This window comes from Mastigoproctus giganteus, chromosome 12 (genome assembly GCF_048544385.1).
Source record: "Mastigoproctus giganteus isolate SK-2022 chromosome 12, ASM4854438v1, whole genome shotgun sequence".
In the NCBI taxonomy this organism is placed as follows: domain Eukaryota; kingdom Metazoa; phylum Arthropoda; class Arachnida; order Uropygi; family Thelyphonidae; genus Mastigoproctus; species Mastigoproctus giganteus.
Window position 1 is genome coordinate 19868769 of NC_143586.1, and position 22688 is coordinate 19891456.

The following is a 22688-nucleotide window of genomic DNA, read 5'->3' on the forward strand; positions in this document are numbered from 1 at the left end:
GTGGACCAAGCATTTTGCATCTGGCTGCTAAATTCCCATGACATCAATACCACTGAACATTTGTGGGATGTGGTGGAATGCAGCATTCGCCAGTCTCTCTCTCTCTCTCTCTCTCTCTCTCTCTCTCTCTCTCTCTCTCTCTCTCTCTCTCTCTCTCTCTCTCTCTCTCTCTCCCCCCATTGGTAAACTCTAGGATGTCCTTCTGTTCAGATGGTCCAGGATAATGATGACACCTTCCGTGGTATCATGGAGTCAATGCCATGCCAGGGTGCAAGTAGTTATCACAGTGAAAAGCAGCCCAACACACTATTTGGTAGATGGTCATAATGTTTTGGCATATCAGTGTATGTATATTTAGAGAAGAAAAGCAAAGGTAAACAAACTTTTTTTTTTTTTTAAAGTAGACATAACATACCTCTGTCACAACACGATCTTCTGTACAACCACTACCACCCTACATACAGAAACAGAATATTTTTCAAACTTAAAGAACATTTATTATTTTTATTTTTAATAAAACAGACAAAAAAAACCAGGCACAGATTACTTACTATATAAAAATTAATTTTAAAGATAAAACTTCTATCAACAGTAATGGGAAGGGATTTTGTTTTTGTAAAGCTGACTATGTTGGCTTTAGTTTTTAAATTCCTTTCAGTGGGGCCAACTGATAAAGTTATCAACTGCAAATTCTAAATGGGAGGCATTCAGGAAAGGAATCGTAAAAGCTACTAAGCTTTTTACACAAACTAAGAAATACAGTTCAAGATGTAGAGCTAAATGTATGTCAGATGAACTGAGGAGAATAGTGGCAGAGAAGAAAAATGTGCAGAATAATTGTAAATTAGTAGTGGAAATACAGCAAGCAAACTAGTCTGCTGAGAACACCAGAAGTACACCAGGTTATAACTGGAAGCTACATGATTTTGTTTTAATTAAGAAAAAGTGGAAGAAAAATTGCTGAATCTAAAATAAGGTGCCTGCGACTGATGAGATAATTGTTATATTAAAAGAAGCAGCAAAGGAGGTTAGCAAACCACTGGCCATAATTATGAGAGCATCCTTAGATTCAATTCCTTTAGATTGCAGTGTCCAAAGGTGTCTCCTATTCACAAAGAGGGAAATCAATGAGCAACAATAGAAAAATTAGAGATCTGTGAGCTTGACTTCTGTTTCATGGAAAATATGAAGTCAGAGGTTAAAGAAGTATTGCAGAATCATCTTAACAGGAATGGAATTAAATGGAAATCACAACATGGATTTGTTAAGGTGGGGGGAAGGTTCCTGTCTGGCCAATCTGATTAGCTATTATAATGCAGTACCAAAAGAACTGGATGCAAACAATGATTCTGACATCACATATTTAGATTTCAGCAAAGCTTTTAACACTATTCCACACAAAATACTGCTGTACAAATTAGAGCACTCTGGCATTAGGGGCAAGTTACTACTAAAGATAAAGGGGATTCTTGAGTGGCAGAAGACAGAGGGAGAATATAAATGGACACTGTTCTTCTTGGACTAATGTTATTAGTGGAGTTTATCAGGGATCAGTGTTTGGGCCCCATGCTGTTCAGGATTTATTAATGATGTTGATGGAGGCATATCAAGCTTGTTGTCTAAGGCTGCAGATGTAAAAAGGTTGGCAGGCCAGTTAATAACAGAAATCAAGGCATACCACTACAGAAAGACCTAGATAAATTAGGTAGATGGGCTGAGAAATGGCAATTGAGGTTAACGACTGGAAAATGCAAGGTATTACATATGGGCCGCAGTAATCCCAGGATAATAAACCAATTAGGTGGCACCACACTCAACTTGGCACGGAAAAGGACCTAGGGGTAATTGTATAGTCCTATATGAAATTCTCTGAGCAGACAGGCTGTTAGAACAGCTTGTGGGGTTCTCACAATGATATACAGAAACATTTCTGGTAGGGACAAGAGGTGATAGTCCCATTGTATAAAGCAATGGTTAGGCCACATCTTCAGTACTGCATATAGGTCTGAAGCCTCTTTTTAAAAAAGATGTGGATCTCTTGGCACAGGTACAGAGAAGAGCAACCAAATCTGCCAACAGTACAAATGGGTACTCTTACCATAAAAGACTTCAGTTCTGCAAATTGCACTACCTGGAAATTTGACACTTGAGAGGAGACCTGACAGAAGTGTTTAAAGATTTATATGGATCGAGTAATAATGATTGTATATTCTAACTCTTTTTCAGACAGGGCACACACACACTGGGGGACATAAATTGAGAAATGACAGCTGCAGGAAAGATGTGCAAAAATTTGTTTTCAGCCAGAGTTTTGGAAGTGGATAGTTTGAATAAATTTAAGGAAGAATTAGGCATACTATTAGAGGGGATGGACAGATGAGGTAGTCAGCTTTTTTTTTTTTTTTTTTTTTTTGCCAGTATTTTCCTAATAATAATAAGGAAACCATGGAGAATGATTTTACAATTTAAAAAGTTTATAAGTCTTCAAATTGAAGTCCTTTGGACACTACCACCTTGCTGAGTTATCTTGCTTCCATTCTTTGCTCGGGGAATAATGCATCTCTTTATGGTAGTCTGATGGGACTAAATGTGTATTGTATTCAACCTTTGCAACCAAGAACAGAAAGAAAAGAGTAGGTAAAAGAACAGAAGCTCAAGGTCCTGTTCTTTTGCTTACTCTTTTATATAATGATAAACTCCATCCAGTAATTCTGTTGACAATACAGTACACTACATTTCACTTCCCTATTTCATAAGCCTTCTTCTGGAATATCTTTCACTCGCTAAAAAATATTACCACATATCAATTTCCTGGGAAAACTAAATTCCTGTTTCCGTTTTAGTAATTCTATTTTTTTCCTGCAGAAAAAAAACCCAGAATTAATAAAATATCCACCACCAGCTCCTTAAATATTCATTTGTAAATTCTTACCTCCAATTACAGTGTACACCTCTTATTGTATCACAGATAATGTTATTATTCATATAATATTATCACTTTTATGAAGTCCCAATCAGATATATACAAATATACAAAAAAATTATGTAATGAGTGCTTTGGCTTATGTTATCACTTTTTCCCCTTATCACAGTTTATGCATGTGCAGTGGAAGTGATTAAGCAACATCCCAATTTGTTCTTGAACTTAACATGCTGTCCAGTTACTGTTGTAGTTTCATACAGTTCATATCAGTGTTCTCCCCAGAAAATCTTGCCAGCCAGGTGGCATTATGAAGTAGCCAGGTGGAGAAGTGTAATACTTCACAATATTATAAAAATTTCTGTTATTTATAAATGTGACTTAAGCGATCCGAGCAAAAATTAATTGCATAATTTAACATTATGTGCTCCTGTCATATAGATCTCAATCGCATAGTATGTTTGAGATCAGTGAGCAGTACCATACGGTACTGTGAGAATCGCTTAAATTTTAGCCAGGCAGTCAGTTAAATTCACCGGGCAATGTGCCCATTCGATAGGTCCTGGGGAGAAAACAGCATATGATTGTTGGTGTTGTTACTTTGTGATGAAATACACCATACATGCATCCCTACCAATTCGAGTGTTTTACAGTAGAGAATTAACCTTTTCTAATTCTTGATTTTAATATTTTCTTTGTTTGTTTTTAATAGTTTGTATGGTTCCCCATAAACATTACGAGTTTCATTTTTATTGATGATTTTCTCAAAAACAGTGGACAGTCAAATTAAAGTATTTTATATTGCTTGCTTTTGATGTTTTTTCCCTCTGTCCACTTCCATTTTTTTTTTTTTTTTTTTTTATGTACAATTTCCACTCTGCATTAATAAGCAGCTGCATATGCAGCTGTTATTAATGCACAGTGGAAATGGTTACATAATTCATCAGTTACTGTCATCAATTAAGCTGTTCCTGAAGTGATCATGATAAACAACATCCACTAATTCTATAATAGGGAATGACGAATCTTAGTCAACTTGAATCCTAAAATTCAATCCTGTCATCACAAAAAAAAAATTTTTTTTTTTACACTTATCTTCAGTAATACCCACATTTTTAGAAAAGAGCAATTTCATTATTTAAATTAAACTTGGTTTCTAACCATCTTGGCATAAACATGATACAAATATTACTTCTTCACCAAAGAAACTAAGTTTTCTCTTGCTTGTACATTATTTTTCTAGGTGGTGGCAGCTAACTCTGAAAATCTCAATTCTGCACTATCACAGAATACTATTTTCATATTTTGGGAGGTGTTCCTAAAACCTCACTTAAAAAGCATCAAGCTATCAAAAAAGAAGAAAAAATTACAACTTTCTAACAAACTCATTCCATTGTGAATGCCATCATGCTTGATGTACTATCACCATGAAATTACTGCCATGGTTAATCCATTCTCTCAAGTCTGGTAAGTGCCATGTATTTTTAAAAATATCTACACCATTAAAATTAGAGCATCTTTTTTAGGAATGTCCTTTATTTTAGAAATAAACACAATTATAAATGCATTGCACTCTATACAGTTATTCTTTAGTTTAAAATTTTTTTATGTGATATTAATTTTTTTTTACAATAAGGTGGTGGAAATGAAAAAATTTCACAAGCAAACAACTTCACATACCCAAAAGTGAGAGATCTAATTATTTTACAGCCCCATTTCACCAACTATAATGCAATCAGTAATGGTTAAAACCAAACAGAATAATAATAAAATTTTATTTTATAAAAATAAAATTTATAACTTTTAACAGATTTTTAAATTTTAACCATTTCTGCTATGCTTTGCATGTGTTATTTATATTTATTATGTATATTCAAAAAATGTTTCTGAATGATACACAATAAATAAAAAAATGTTTCTTCGACGAATAGACCTGGTAGAATTAATGGGGAAAGGATGAACTTTCTTTTCCCCCCCCCCACCCCAAGGGGAGCTGGGCTTCATATACTTCCATTTTTTTCATGAAAAAAATTGATTACTTAACATTTCCATGGACTCCTCCTCCCCTCCCCTCCCCACATTATGGCCACAATTTGTAAATAGTCCCTAACAAAGTTGAAATCAAGACATTAATAAATGGTTATCTACAAAAGTTTTTTTAAGCACAATTTAATTATTATTTTAATCATTTTCTAAGTATTTTGTATATTACAAAGCTTTACCTTTTGCTGTAATGGTCTTGACAGGGTAGCTCCAGACTTTTCTAACCTGCTGTCAGCACTGTTACTTTGGTTAAATGAGAGAAAAATGAATAAGATCAAGGTAAAGCAAGATTCATCTAAATTCAAGTGATAAATATTCAATAAAAATAAATTTTAACTCTGCATATGCATATTTATGATCACAAAGTTTCTGGGACTGTTTGATTCTACAGCAGGGGTTGGTAACCTTTTTTGAGTGAAGAGCCATTTTTGATCTAATTTTAAAAAAGAGAGAATCCGAAGAGCCACACCTCAGCTCAAGCTGGGTGGAGGGGGAGGGAGTTTTTTAAAAAATGGAATAGAGTGGGAAGGTGTTTTATTAAAAATACAGTAGAACCCAGATAAGAAATTCCCACACAAGAAGTTTTCTCCTGTACTAGATTTGGTTTCTTAAGTTCCAGTTTAAACTCTATATTTTGTAATGTATTATTTTCCCGTGTAAGAAGTTTCCTGAGTAAAAAGTTTTCCCACATAAAAAGTTCGTGATAAAGAATACACAGCGTATTATTATAATGATGTTTTCTCACTTAATATATTTTTTAAATATAAAAATTATTTATTTTTAATATTAGAAAATATTAAACAATATAAACATTTAGTAATCGAACAAGTTAGTAGCAAGCATCATTTTAGTTCGTAGTAAACCACTGAAGTAGGTGAAATGGCATCGTTTATGATATACATGTATCTCATATTGTGAATGCCTTTATAATGAGTTGTCCTGATATTGAATAGGCAACACATTCTTGAGTAGGCAAAGTGTTGCCAATTCAAGAATCCATTGTCGAAGTGCTGCTTATTCGAGGTAGTTCAATATCAGAGCAACTCGTGTAGGCATTCACAATATGAATATATATTATGAATGTCTTCATATGAACTCGATGAGACTGCAGCCCGACTGGTAGAACAACTTATCTATTTATTCCGAATGTGGATTTTAATTGCAATAATAAATTAAATAAATGGTTCTATCCTTCTATGGAGGTCTTGTACTGATTACTGGGCATGGGTATGTAAGAAATAAGATGTTCCAATTTGGCCAAGAGGATCATCCATTTTGTGTTTGCGGTAGGTGTGAAACTTGGGCTCATATTTTATATGACTACCCGTCATACGATGAATTCCGGGGTGCACTGATAAATATGCAGCTGGAAGAGAGTGGGGTCTCTGAGTCTGTTTGGCTGTAGTCTCTAAGGAACATTCCATTGTTTTTCAAGAATATTGTAAAAGGGTCTTTAATTTGGGGAGATTGCTTCCAGTTGTTACTGATGCTATCTAATTTAGCTGTACACTTTTTTGGGGGGTGGGGGAGTTATTTTATTTATTTTTATTAATTTATTTACTTTTTATTATTATTATTATTTTGTGTGTGTTTGTTTGCTGGCTACTGATCAGAGTAGACAGAGTGGGATTACTGCATCTGCCAGTTTTGTTTATCTCTGGTGGCTGTTTTTTTTTTGGTGCTTCCAGGTGTGGGCAGCCTGAGAGTGGGAATGCGGGCACCCTCACCAGTACTGCGCTATCTCTGGTGGGTGCATGGTTTTTAGTGCAATAAGGACAGACAGAATAGTAGAACCAGGTCCAGCTCCACTTGCCAGGGACGGGCACCAGGTAGCCGACACCTATGTCATGTCTGCTCCCGGTAGCAGAGTTACCTGTTACTAACAACATAAACAACACATTACACTTATTGCAGGTCTATTTGTACTACGTGAATACAAAATTATAGGTGGAGATAGATGTGTGTCTGGGTGCCACCCTCAGACAGTTATATATACAATACAATTCACAATATGATATATAGCAGAAACTATGCCATTTCATCTACTTCGGTGACTACATACTAAAATAATACTTGGCACTAATTCGTTTGAGTAGTGAATTTTCCGTAGTCTGAGGCTTTCAGCACTAAAACATTTTTAGTGGGAATGTTTTGATATAATGGAAGTGACACATTGCAAATGTTTTCATCGATAACCATAATTGGATAGGTAGACCATGTTAAGCATTAAGTTCTGATGCTCATGAACAGTTATGAATTACTTAGTGAATTGTTGCTCTGTCTTATTGTAATTGTGACCTTTTAAGGTATGTTGAAACTCCAAAGGAGCTCATTCTTCCAACTTGGCAATGAGTTTAATGAACATAATGTTAAGCAATTAGAAATTCTCAGTTTAAAAATGTTTCCCGTAGGCAGAGTAAAATATTTATCAATTCTGAAATAATACTTAAAAATCATCTTTAACTTATGTATGTGTATCTTTTCATTTTTATTTGTGTAGTTAATATTTCATACCCTTAGTTCATTTTCTCTTCTAAGAAATTTTCCTGCGTAAGAGGTTCTAAACCTCCATTCCCTTGGAAAGCTTCTTATCCGGGTTCTACTGTATATATATTTTGAAATATTATTTATTAATACTGAAAAAACATAACAAACATCCAATTAGTATGAATTAATGTGACTTTTGCTGCTGAACTTCTTGAGCGAGTCTCTCAACATCAGGCGAGTATGCCTTAATTTTCATCTTTAAAGATGCTGAGAGACTTGCATTGTTTAGATGGTTTCTTGGTTTATTTTTAATATAGTTCATGTTTGAAAATATTTGCACACAGAAATATGTCGAACAAAAAACAGAGAGAAATCCAAATGTAAATATTTTCAAATTTATATACTTGTCCAGTAAGCTACTCCACGCATCGAACACAATTTGGTCTTGCTTTTTCAACTCATCTATCGCCGTCCATTTGTGAAGAATTACAAGGACAGCCTTTTGCTTTTCGGTGTTAAGGCATTTTAGTCTTGCACTCCCCACATGTTCTTGATTTTTATGTCTTCTAATTCCATTTTAAATTGTGCTTCATGTGGGCTAAAAGTTAAAGAGCTGCAGTTATATGTTCAAAGAGCCGCATGCAGCTCGCAAGCCACAGTTTGCTGACCCCTGTCCTACAGCATAGGATCCTGAATCCAGCAGTTTTTTTCCCTCTCAGATCTAATGATCACTGAGGAGTTTCCTCTCAATATCTCTTTGTATAGCTACACTGCCTTGCCAATTTGAAACTTGGCAAAGTTTAAATCCCTTTTATGGGATGCAAGAAATGTACTTTCTATCCACTTTCCCTTCACAGGATCGCTGAGAAGCAATCAGATTAGTCAGACACGATCTCTGTTTAACGAAACCATGGCGTGATTTCCTTATAATTTCATTCCTGTACAGATGATCCTGGACAGGAATGAAATTATAAGGAACTTAATTAACAACTCCATAATTGACCCCTGGCACAGAAGTCAAATGAAGGTCTGTAGTTACTCCTTTCAGCCACTTTTGTGATAGGGGAGTGTTTGCAGACCTTCAAAATATTTAGGAATCAAAGTTGAACCAATGATATACATCAGAATTTACCAAACTTTTTTAGTCACAGAACACTTTTTAATTACGATATATTTACAGAACACTGATCTGAATAAGAATTGATCTTGTAATTGCAAAGACAGCCCCCATCACCCACAAAAATGTAAACTTGCACGAATGCGGCAGTGGAAGGCTGAGGGATTAAGATGCATGAGTTTGAACGTTTGAGCAAATACGTCATATCCAGTACATGATCTGTCAATTGAAAAAAAAAGAAAAAAAAAAAACCATGATTTTTATTAATTACAATTTTCACAGAACGCAGTTTGGGAAATGCTGATATACATGAATAAATGTAGTGGTGTGCCATTTATAAATAATTTATCTGGTGTTTCCTGACCTTTTTAAGCCCAATGCCCCTCCTCTTACCAAGTATTATTTTCATATATCGCCATGCAAATCAAAGTAACTTTTTCCCCCTATAACAATGTTTCTCACCTTGTGGTAATGTATGAAAATGGTCTGTGGGACTTGATAATAAAACAGTTTTTGTGTGTGTGGGCGCGTGCGCGTCTGTGCATGCGTTGGGGGATTGACAGCAATCCTCTTAACACTGATGGGATATACAGGGAGATCTGTATAAAAAAAAAGTAGTTATTGGGATTCTAATTAACAATCTCCATTGAAAAACTGAAGAAACTCATGGATGTTGCAGATTTAATAAATGTGTATATCATAACTACAGAAGAATCATTAATAGATAAGAAAATATAAAAGTTTGTATTTGTAATATGGTTTTACAATATAAATATGCATAAACAAAATAAATTTTATAATATATTTATTTTAAACAAGCAATCCCAATAAGATCCATAGACTTGATACTGCTCAGCTAGCTTATATTTTATGGTGCATTCTGCAGTAGTAGTAGTACTTCCATTATCGGTGTGACAAACCAAACACACTCAAATCTCTAAAATGTCCTTTAGGGGGATAGCAGAATTCCCTTGAAAACCTCTGATTCATATAAATTAAATAAAATTTGAATAGGAAACAACTATTTTGGAAACATATTAGTATAAATTTTAATGAATGTCATTCAGTCAAATTACTACAATTTTAATGAATACCAGTAAACAAAAATTACTACAGTAAACCCCCATTAATCCGGACCTCGGTAATCCGTACATTGCTTAATCCAGACAGCTCTAAAAAAATTTTAAAGTGTAAAAATCAAACGACGATCGGGCTCAAAGGTCATATGTATTGTGTCTGAGGTCAATAGGCAGTGATGACTCACACTGCACAAACAACCTGGTTCCCAGCTGCGGTTCAGACAGTTGTTTGTCATTTGTTCCGCAGTTAAGCGCTTCTATCTTTTGTCGTTTGTGCTGTGCTGTGCAGTTAAACAATATCTTACATACAATAGTAAGTAAGCCTAGTGTAGGACAGAAGCGTAAGCATAAAACGCTTTCTCTTCACAATAAACTATTGGTGATAGAAAAACTTGAAAAGGAGCTTCAGTGTCCAGCATCTGTCTTGAGTACGGCATCGCAAAACAAACCGTGTCGGACATTAAAAAGAAAAAAAGTGAAATTCGTAATTTTATTCTCAAGTTTAACATGGAGAAAGAAAAAAGTAAAGTTAAATGAATGTGGATGCCTACTGATAAAGCACTAGATGATGCTGTGTACAAATGGTTTCCCCAACTTCATTCGTCTGGTTTGGTTATGCGAGGAATGGAAGAAGATGATCCTGGCTACCACATCATGACCGAAGAGGAGATTGCAGATAGGGTAATGGGAGCAGCATAAAGTTCAAACGAGGAAGAAGAAGATGAAGTGAGCAACAACTCTCGGCCAAAAATTAAGGTAAGCAAAGTGAAAGACCATTTGAACTTCGTAATTCAGTATGTTGAACAATCAACAAATGAAAACGTATCTGCCTATTATGAACACTTAAAGACACCTACGTGAATTTGTAGTAAAGGAAATAAACTGCAAACAATCACAAAAAAAATAAGTAATTTTTTCAAACCAGTGAATGTGTCAAGTGATGTAAGTGAAGATGAACCAGTGCAATCTTGTTCTAAATGGTTATAGACATTATGTATTTTTAATGTAAATACAGTATATACATACATACAGATATTTACTACATATTTTTGACTATATACATACATATTTTTAATGTAAAATAAACATGTTTTTACTATTATCCACGTACATTATGTTGTTTAAATGAGCTTTACCCACATTACAAAGAGTATTTCACATAATTCAGACTTTCATTAAAACGGACACCTGTCAGTCCCTATTAGTCCGGTTTAATGAGGGTTTACTATATAAAAGTAATTTTTATTTTAAGATAAATTTGTTTTATTATACATCAAACAACGTCACGTCTAGCAGTAAAAATGGCAAGTGTAACTGTATGAAAAATTATGCAATAACAAAGTCCCCATTAGACACTTTCAAGTACTATTATTTTTCAATAATAAAAAAAAAAAAAAAAAAAATTATTTCCTTCTCTTTTTTTCTGTGGACTGCAGAAATTGTTAAATCTTTATTTCAGCTTATTTTTGTCACACAGGCCCAAAAGGTTTGCCATTGCTGCTATAGGAACTTTGCTAGAGTCCAAAGGTACTCTCGATATAATAACTAAATCAATATAATAGAGAAAAAAGAAAAAAAAGCAGAGAGTTAGAGTGAATTTGAAAGTGTCTGCAATTCTGCCTAGACACGATAGGAGGGAGTATATGATGAGAGCCTTGTCAATCAATTTAGCCCGGGAGAGATCGTGCAAGGCTCAAGGGGTAGAATTTTTCTCAGTCTGGTCTGGTCTGTGCTTGTTAATAGGAGAGACTGCTTCTACAGGGATGGGATACATTTAATACAAAGGGTGCAAGAATATTTGCTGATGCTATTGAGGCAGTGCTAGGTGGGTCAGAAAACTGCTAGTTTGGAACTAATAGATTAACAGTAGCTGCTGGCAGAGGTGAAAGTGATTCTTGCACTGCTTCTATTGGAATAAGCAGAAGCCTGAAAAACAAGGTAGGGGAGATTTCAGAGACTGCTGGGAGTCCATGCAGAAACTGGAAACAAGAAAATATGTGTGCTGTGTTAGGGTAGCTAAGAATAGGAACAGTTGCATGTATACCTGGATGTACACCAATGCTAGGAGTTTGGTAAATAAATTTGATGAATTTGAGATGTTGATCCAAACATCAAAGGCAGATATTGTTCGATTATCAGAGACGTGATGTCACATAGATATAAGGAATGCAGAACTGGAATTTGGGAGTACAATGTGTACAGAAAGGATAGACAGGATAGGAAGGGAGGAGAGGTTATGCTATTGGTTAAGAAACACACAAAATCCAAGGAAGTACAGTGAGTCAATATGGCTGGACAGAGCAGTGTCGAGTCAGCTTGGTGTGATATAAGCACTGGGAAAGCAAAATTAGAGTAGGAGTGTGTTATAGGCCTAATGACTCTGATGAGTATAATAAACAACTGTACAGAAAAATAGTGGGCCAGTAAACTAGAGTGTCTTTATAATGGGGGAATTTAATTTCCCAGATATTGACTGGAATTTGTGGGTTGGTCACTTACATACTAGCAAGGCTTTTGTGGATTTATTGGATGATTGTTTTCTTCAGCAGCATGTTCGGGAGGCAACTAGAGGGGGTAATACTCTTGATCTGGTTATCAGTAGTAATTCTGCACGCATTAAGGATCTGCAGATAAAGGAACAACTAGGTGGCAGTGATCACAGTGTGCTCAAGTGGGATTTACTCAAAGAGGTAACTACCATCAGGGGAAAAGGGAAGGGTTTTTGCTTTTGTAAAGGTGACTACAGTGGTCTGAGACAGTTTTTAAATTCTATACAGTGGGACCAACTGATGATGTTACCAACAGCAAATTCAAAATGGGAAGCATTCAAAGAATTAGTCTTGGAAGATACTAAGATTTTCATACCAACTAAGAAATATTGTTCCAGATTTAGGACTAAATGGATGTCAGATGAACTAATGTGACATGTGGTAGAGAAGAAAAATGCATCGGATACATATAAATTTATCTTATGGTATATGGTAGATATACCATAGCCTATCCATATATCATAGTATATGGTAGATATACCATAGCCAGCTTATATCTAGCCTATGGTAGATATAAGCTGGTCTGTAACCAAGTCACAAAGGAGGTTAGGCAGGCAAAGGCAGATTACGAGAAATCTTTGGCAAAGGATGCAAAGAAAAATAGCAAAGGGTTCTTTACTTATGTTAACTCTACAAGGAAGGGAATGAATCAGATTGGCCCACTTGATATCGATGGTTTAACTGTTGATGATCCTGCTCAGGTAGTTAACAAACTAAATAAGTATTTTGCATCTACATTCACACATGAGGAGTTATTCATGGAGGGGAATGCCAGAGGTGTATTAAACTCTGGCAGTAAGCTAGATAATCTTGTAATAACTGAGAGCAAAGTGGAAGAGAAATTGTTGAAGATAAACATAAGAAAGGCACCTGGGGTGGATGGGGGTCTATCCAGTTAGCCATAATTATGGAAGCTTCCTTGAACTCGGGGGAGGTACCCATGGACTGGAGATGTGCAAATGTGACCTCAATTCACAAAGGAGGATCAAAAGGGCAATTAATTAATTAATTGCCCTTTGATTACAGACCTGTTAGTTTAACTTCTGTTGGGGAAATTATGGAGTCACTGGTTAAAGAAGGCTTTCTCTTTTCTTTTTCTCTTTGGTAGTTATTGGCGCATAAGCTTCTGTGGCCATAATGCACCTACCAAGGTTTTTGCAGTACTTTGATCCAAGCCCTAGGCGGGAATCGAACCCGCGACCTTTGGGTTGCCAGGCAGGCACTATACCCGTCCGGCTAGTCCGGCCGGCAGGTTAAAGAAGGCCTGACATAGCCCAGTGGTCAGGAGCAAGAGTGCATAGCATATGTTCCTTGAGTGGACCGGGGTTCAAGCCCGTGACTACTAAATACGAAAATATTTGTATTGGGGATTTATTGTAAACTCTACTAACTTGGTTGTCATGCCGGAGTATAAACAGAAAATTTATTTATTTATTTACTACAGAATCGCCAATTTGATTGAATACTAGCCCGTGACTACTAAATACGATAAATATTTGTATTGTCGATTTATTGTAAACTCTACTGACTTGGTTGTCGTGCTGGAGTATAAACAGAAAATTTATTTATTTACTACAGGATCGTCAATTTGATTGGATACTATGATGTGGTCACAAAGAAACTGGATGTAAAGAATAATTTTGATATCATATATTTGGATCTTAGAAAGGCTTTTGACATTGTTGCACATGGAAGACTGATGCACAAATGGGAGCAGTGTGGCATTGGAGGCAAATTTCTGGTATAGGTAAAGGGATAGTTGAATGGGAGAAGACAGAGAGTTGTAATCAATGAACACTGCTCTTCATGGACTAATGTTATTAGTGGAGTCCCCCGGGGGTTCAGTGTTGAGTTCATTGTTGTCTTTTGTATTTATTAATGATATTGATGGTATATTAGGCTTAATGTCTAAGTTTACAGATGATACGAAGGTTGGCAGGGCTGTCAATGACACTAATGACAGTACACTACTGCAACAGGATCTAGAAACGTTGAGCAGATGGGCTGAGAGGTGCAACTGAAGTATATGGGAGGCAGTAATTCCAGAGTAATGTATCAACTGTGTGGTACTAAACTGACGGTGTTAGAGAACGAAAAGGATCTGGGGTAATTGTGCAGTCAGATCTGAAGTTTTCTGAGCAGTACAGAGAGTGTGCAAGAGTGCTCATGGAGTCTTGTCAATAATATACAGGAATTTTTCTAGAAGGGATAAGGAGGTGATTATCCTCTTGTATAAGACAATGGTCAGGCTACAACCTTGAGTACTGTATACAGGTCTAAATCCTTCTTAAAATGCTTCATGGAGTCATCATTTTAAAAAGGATGTCAAGCTGCTGGAACAAGTACAGAGAAGGGCAACAAGATTAGTGAATGGAACAAAGGGGTGCTCTTACGAAGAAAGGTTTAAGTTTTGCAAATTACAGTGTCTGGAGACTAGGCACCTGTGAGGTTATCTGATTTAGGTGTATAAGGCCTTGAATGGTTTGAGCATGCTCAATGCTGTGGTATTCTTCCTCTTGTTCAGAATAATTGCCTGAGAGGGCATAAATTCAAATTGAGGAAAGACAGTTGTACGATAGATGTGCAGAAGTTTTCCTTCAGCCAGCGGGTGATTGATTGCTGGAACAAACTTCCGTCTGTCATTGTAGAAGTTGATAGCTTAAGTGTTGATAGTTGGAGCGAGTGAATGGGTGATATGAGAAGAGTGTATGTGTGTGTGTTTTTTTTTTTTTTTGGCTGATGCTTTATAAGTTTGCTTTCTTGCATCATATGCCTTTACTAATGCTAAAGGTTTATCCTCTTTTGCAAATTTCTTCAATATAACCGAATAGACTCCTAGTGCCTTGTTCACTCTTTTTCCAACTCTTGGTGCCTTGTTCACTTTACATTCTAATATAGTAGCATATTTTTCGTAATAAAATAATTGAAATCCCAGTTAGTATCAGCTAGGCCACTCATTATTAAGCTTAAAATCTTCTTCACATGTGAATGTGGATGCTCAATATTCATCAGCTTATCAGCAACCTGTTACCACAGGCACCAAGTGGGCGAATATGATTGATTCCTTTCCTTCCACTGTTTGTGAACACAGAATTCCTTGTTTTCTCAATTTTTCTTAGCTTGCCTAATTCCCCCCTCCACCAAAATAACTTCATTTATAGACCAATTTATATTTACTATAGCATTCAGTATAGCATTAAAACTGCCATTTGTTCTGCTGAAAAAAATGTTAAAGACAGTTATGATCCCCACACTCCTTATGAAAACAAAAGTATTTTCCCTTTTCTTTGACAGTAGTTATTTCTTTGAATAAATCCCACATTATTACATTGTAATCAGTAGTTCCTTTATTCAAAGATTCTCTATCTGATAAATCCTTAACGATAACCAGGTCGAGAATGTTTCTTTCCTTTGTGACTTCTCTAACTACAGAAATTAGTCTTGAATCAAATACATAAGCACTGCTACTAGTTGCTCCCACAAGCAACTAGCAGCAGAAAATTCCAGTTGACAATAGGTTAGTTTTTGCACACTCTCTACACAACTGTTCAGTAATTCTCCATTTCAGTTTGTGCTGTATTAGCATTAAAAGAATCCCCCCCCCACCCCATATAACCTAATTTCTTGGCTGATTTCAATGTTAGCACAAGCCAATCACAATAAGATGAATTTATGTACTTTTTTCCCATGTACTTTGAACTATCCTAATGGGATGATTCAGAGCACTGAAAGAATCTACTCCATCTCTGCTCTACACTACCATTAATGTCCCACTTGCAAAAAGCTTAAAAGTTTTCTGTAAAATTTAATTCTGTCCCAATAACATGCAAATATTTTATGCTCTTATTCAAAGCTAACAGAATATAGTGCTTTAGAAAAACAATCAATTGAAGAAAGGTGGTTGTAGGATAGATGCATGGAAGTTTGCCTATAGCCAGCGTGTGGTTGATTGCTGGAACAAACTTCCATCTGTCGTTCTAGAAGTTGATAGCTTAAATAGATTCACTCCAAATGTTTGTCAAGGCAGACCTTGACAAACATTTGGAGTGAGTGGATGGGTAAAATAAGGGTTTTTTTTTTTTTTTTGGCTGATGTTTTATAAGCTTGCTTTCTTGCACCATGTGCCTTTGCTAATGCTAATCCCTTTTGTTAACAATTATAGGGTATGATATAAAAAAGCTGACCCCATGAGCCCCTGCATAATCTTTTTAGGCTGGAATTCATTGACAAGACTTAAGTCAAACTCTTCCTATTATGACTGGGTAATAGGGGAAGTTTATAGTTTAGAGGAGTTCACATTATATCAAACATATGGCCTTTTCTCAATATTATCTCTCACTAAAAACTTTAAACCTTAGATTGCCTTTTTTTTTTAATATCATTAGTATCTATTATATGTAACTAAGGTATAAATCAGTACCTAAATGTAATAACACATTTAATATCAAAGTGATTAAACATTTATGATGCAAGAGAGAGAAATGCTAAATTATAATTGTTACCTGGATTTCCTATATTCTGCACCAAGTGTCCTAGACTGTGCCAACATATCAAACTCGTCGTTACTGCTCTGGCTATCACCATGAGTCATAGATTTCTTTAATGATGTTGATGTATCATTATTTAAATCTAATGAAAAAATAAATTATAAATGTATAGATAAGGACATTTATATGGATGTCCAATGAGATTAGTTAAAGGCATGGAAAAACACTTTTACATCACTTAAAAATAATTGTGCTTTAGTTTATTGTGTTCCTATTGTCAATACAGTGTGTTATACATAAATATAAGCTGATTCAAATTAATACAATTTAAATTAATACTATTCAATAACTAATATTGAATTTCTGAATGCACTACAAACTGTCATCAGACCAATATTTGGGAATTTTGTAACATACAGACACAATACATAAGTAAGCTAGCTAATTTCTTGGAAGAAAGACAAAAAAAAATTGACCTCTAAATGGTTGGGCTATTAGAATGTTTTCTTTCCAGCTTGTTTCAATAAACTCGATAATTTTTTGCCTTTAAAATTTATATGGAGTGCAGTATTGTTCAATCACTTATTACAATAAACCAGCTAAATTTGCTATCAGAGTACAAGTTACAACACTACATATTAACCAGGTGCTGGTCACACAGGTCCTGAATGATCCTTCTCAAAAATAGCTATTGTGCATTAAATGTAAAAGTTTTGCCGGATCAGATTAATGCCATCAATAGTAGATTGAACATAGTAGATTGATCAGTCTGTAATCTAGTTATTATAGTAAAAGTATAATATGTACTATTATAGATGCTGAATATGTGTATAAACATAACAGTATACTGCAGGCCATAAGGCCAAGATAACTCATAAAGACTATGATAGCCTATGTGGCTATCATAGTCTTACAATGCCATACCCTGGAAATAAACATATAATTAGTAATAATATATAATACAATAATGATTATGTAGCTAATTATTGATATATAGATATATTGAAAGGGACTTTTTCAAGGGCTAACCCTTTTAATATATCCCACCAATAATTAACAGAGCTATTTGTTTCTTATTGCTATCTGCCTGTTTAACTAAGTCCAATTCTTAAACATAAGACTAATTTGGTTATAAATTTAGCAGCAAACAGGCAAGATAACATTTAGCCCGACAGATAACTTCAAAACGAATATATAGAAAATAGAAGGCCAACTATAATTTTTAATTTCTGATGTGGTAGTTTTATTTGATTTATATTTATGAAAAAGAAAGTTACTGCTGAAGAAAGAAAGGAAGTAGGGATAAGTATAGTAATATTACCTCAATTTCCCTCAAATTGCTTTAATAGATCTTGAAGTATGAAAAATTAAGGTCAGATAGTAAAAGGTGAAAAGTAAAGAAAACATAAAAGATACTATAATACTTAATTACTATAATAACTAGATTACAGACTGATGTAATGTTCAATCTACTATTGATGGCATTAATCTGATCTGGCAAAAAACTTTGCCATTTATCCCTACTTTTTACAAATATACGTAGGGGAATGCCTGGGCTTTGACTTGTCTACCAGGATTCTACCTACAACTTCCTATCTCAACTAATACTTTTCTTATTTAATATTACCCTTAATGTAGTTGGTCATCACCAGACCATTATTAAGTAACTTATACATATATTTAGTCTTAGTTGGACTACATCGCTGATATACATTGTTAGATTATATTATGATAATTAATTAACATAATGAGCTATTACACCACAAATAATGATAACATACTACATCGGTCGCGTAGGATGGTCTGATAAGTAGCCCAACTAGCCATTTAGCATTCAATGCTCTAGGTTCTCAGGAAGACTATAATATTGAGAATAGACCAAATGCAGATATAATGATTGATCCAGATTCCGAAATTAGAGTACTGACCAATACTACAGAACATACAATATATGGTAAGCATAATAATTATTTAAAATTTAAAACTTGTAATAATCAACTTTGTCTAACTTGTACAGCAATGAATTCTATTACACATAAAAAGTAGATTCTCCAGTATTCTGCCATGTTAGTGGGGTAGTATACCTTATTAATTGTAATGAATGTGAAGCAAAATATATAGGTCAAACTAGTGGGGAATTACACATTAGAATAAATGTACATAGATCACATATAAAAAATTTCGTTAACAAAAAAGATATTGAACTACAGCATTTTCAGGTTCACAGCTTCAATAATATCTCTATTACCATATTAGCTATAGAAAGTAATAATTTTATAAGATTGGAAATAGAAAATATGAACATATTAAGATATAAATCACTTTATCCTTATGGACTCAACAATAAATTTGATGGACACTGTTATACTAATAATATACAGGACCAATACATCTATAACATTTTCCAAATGGTTAAAAGACCATCTCCCAAAACCAAAAAAGTAAAAAATACTAATAAAAAAACTCGCACAGATAATAAATTAGGCAGTTTTGCTGATATGTTAAAATTATGGGACAAACCTATTATAGAATAGATTTGTCCCATAATTTTAATACAGGTTAAATATATTCATATTATTTTTGGTCTAAAACATAGCAAGATGAGAGCCTTATTTAAAATAAACAATGCATATAGCCATAATAACTTACACTTACACCATCTACTAAATGATATTTTTAAATTCAAATTAGGTAATAAACCTAAGGATACGACTGAATACATTATTTTTAAATTCAGTAGCTTAGTATTGGATAATATATCAACAAATTTAAATATGCATTACCTATTACAAACTCTTATATTAGTACCCACTTCAGTTACAAACCTATAGGTCTTATGGTATGCAATTGCAAACAAGTGGCTTGTAACCTAGAGAAGAGTGATATTGAGGCAGAATGTTTTTGCCATCTGCCTCAATATCAAACACATGTGGATAAATACCATAAACACATTATTACCAGGGATTTGAGTATTATTTCTTACAAAGAATTATGTAACTTGTTATCTTATGGATTTAAATTTAGGCCTAATACAAAAAGTAGCTTAAATATGATTAATAAACGAATACAGATAGACTTAGTACATTTTTGCTTAAAACTAGCCTTCCGTTGGGCCTTCCACATGTGGTTATCCCTTACGTACCAAGCTATAGAAAAAACATATAGGTTTTATACATAAAAAAACAAAACCCACTAAGATTTTTGATATGGCTATAATTAAACAGCAATTAAAGAAGATACAAACTAAGTTTATAATAACAACAATAGACAAAGCAACGAACAACTATAGCATTATATGCAAAAAATTCTATACTTCAACCTTATTAAAAGAACTAAATAGTAGCACTACTTACAAAATAATAACAAATAACCATAACACCATTATAAAGAAATTACTGGCCATGCACAAAAAGTTAAAATTAATAAATCCAAACACTAAATTTCCTTACATACATTGTATACCTAAGTTCCACAAATCTCCTATAGAATTTAAGATTTATTACTTCATGTAGGAATAGTTATGCCAAGCTCCCACATCAAAAACTAGAAGCCCTACTAAATATCATATTAAGCAATATAGGTACGTCTAGAATAATTCTTAATAACAATCCAATATTAGAATATTTAAATAATAACACCAATACAATAGAACATATAAATACTTTTGACTTTAAAAATCTATTTACTAGTATTTCACATAACAGCTTAAAAACCATGTTTAATAATTATTATAAAGAATATAAAAACATTACCATGTCAACAGAAATATTGGGATGACTTAATTAACTTATGTATGTTTAACAGTTACATTTTTAACAGAAATAGTATATATATAAACAATATACAGGTATAGGTCGCTAACCTCTATTTGCATCATTTTGAACTAAACTTAAATAAAAACCTAATACTTTACAGATATATCGATTATCTAATAGTGATAAATGAACATAACTTTCTTATAGACACCACATATCACAATTAACCACTAACCTCCAGATTTAGTGTATAGTACAATACGTATAGTACAAAAAAAAGCCACGTATCTAGATATAGAAATCTACATAGATGATAAAGCATTATATACTAAAGTATACGACAAACGCAAAGAATTCAGATTTAAATCAATAATAACCTTACACACTGGCATTCTAAAATTTCAAAGCGTATAACAAAAATATAATACTTTCTCAAAGCATCAGACCGATTAAAATATGCAATAATGACAATAATTTAATTGAAACACTTACAGAATTTAGGTCTAAGCTGATTGAAAATGGATTTCCAGCTAATTTTATAGGTATAAACCTTCATATAGCCATTTTTATTGCTATAAATAAATGGCATAATAATATAAACCCAAATTACATCATAGCAAAAGTATTTTCTATATAAGTAACTCAATTTTAATATAAGCCTACTTCGATTCATGTTTTTCTTTTACATTTAAGAATATTCCTTTCCACATTAGTCATTTTGAGGACATGTATATAGCAGGCACTACCTTTTGAGCATGTAACATATAGCTTATGCTCATTGAAAAAGTTGTACTTATATTTGTTCATACGGTAGTAATTAATTTCATCTTTTAAAGGGTACTTTCATTTCTATATTGTAAAATATTTAAAAAGGTTTTTTATTCCAATTGTTTTTGTTAGTTTGCATACTAAAAAATTGAGTGCCATCTATTCATTTTCATTGGATTTTCCCTGAACAAATTTCAAATTCTGCAGTATACAATTCAACTATAATTTCACATTGTTAGTTAGTTCAAAAAACTTTTCCAAAAAATCAGAGGGCGCTGCTGTTGTTTTTGGTTTAAATTTATTTAATTTAATTAGTTTGTCCTTTAGTATTCAGAACTGTGAGGGTGCTGTTGTCACTAATTGTTTGGTATAAAGTAACATGTGCTCAACATTTTCATTCTTTCACTTAGAACAGTTCAATGTGGTAAGCAGTTTTTTCCTATTTATTTATTGATAAACTTGGTTATTCCAAATTAACTATTCTTAATTATCTGTTCAGCATAGAATATATGCTATTTAGTAGTAATGGGATAATTTAAATTGTCCATAATTTATTATAATATCAGTTAGTATTTAGGTATTTGAAATTAGCCATTCCTTTATTTCCTTATTATTCCATAATATTCTATATTTTATCATTATCTTTATCTATTAAACACCTACTGGTGTCCTCTTATAGACATACCAGGATCCCTTACTAAAGGGTCAGGCAGTCATGCTCCTGGTGTATATCCTAAGTACAATTATATAAAGCTGTTTTCTTTACTTTTCATCTTTTACTATCTAACCCTAATTTTTTATACCTCAAGATCTATTAGAGGGAAATTGAGGTACCATTACTATACTTATCTCTACTTCATTTCTCCTTAGGTCAGCAGTAGCTTTCTTTTGCATAAATATAAATCAAATAAAACTACCACATCAGAAATTGAAAATTTTAGTTGGCCTTCTATTTTCTATATATTCATTTCGAAGTTATCTGTTGGGCTAAATGTTATCTTGCCCGTTTGCTGCTAAATTTAAAACCAAATTAGTCTTATGTTTAAGTTCAAGAATTGGACTTAGTTAAACAGGCAGGTAGAAATCAGAAACAAATAGCTCTGTTAATTATTGGTGGGATATATTGAAAGGATTAGCCCTTGAAAAAGTCCCTTTCAATGTATCTATATATCAATAATTAGCTACATAATCATTATTGTATTATATATTATTACTAAACATATGTTTAGTTCCAGGGTATGGCATTGTAGACCCACACAGGCTATCACAGTCTTTATAAGTTATCTTGGCCTTATGGCCCGCAATATACCGTTATGTTTATACACATGTTCAGTATCTATAATAATACATATTATACTTTTACTTTAATAACTATATATATATATATATAGCAAACTTGCTCTGTAATGCATTGATCTCATATCATTAGGGCACATTTTCATGAGTTGCCTTAGTATTAAATTACTCTAATGGAAAAGTATAT

The 22688-nt window shown here is 33.7% G+C and overlaps 1 protein-coding gene across 2 annotated transcripts in view; it reads right to left on the reverse strand.

Annotated features, from left to right (window-relative positions):
- LOC150076757 (TOM1-like protein 2) overlaps nucleotides 1-22688 on the reverse strand; it is a 151470-nt gene that overhangs the window by 25060 nt on the left and 103722 nt on the right. The window contains exons 11-13 of one of the 2 annotated variants that reach the window (XM_090386235.1): nucleotides 16698-16824; nucleotides 5143-5206; nucleotides 416-454 (exon numbers count right to left, since the gene is read on the reverse strand). In XM_090386235.1, the coding sequence (XP_090242361.1) occupies nucleotides 416-454; nucleotides 5143-5206; nucleotides 16698-16824 (230 nt within the window). The remainder of the gene's footprint in view (nucleotides 1-415; nucleotides 455-5142; nucleotides 5207-16697; nucleotides 16825-22688) is intronic. The other variant, XM_090386236.1, reaches the window with a different exon arrangement.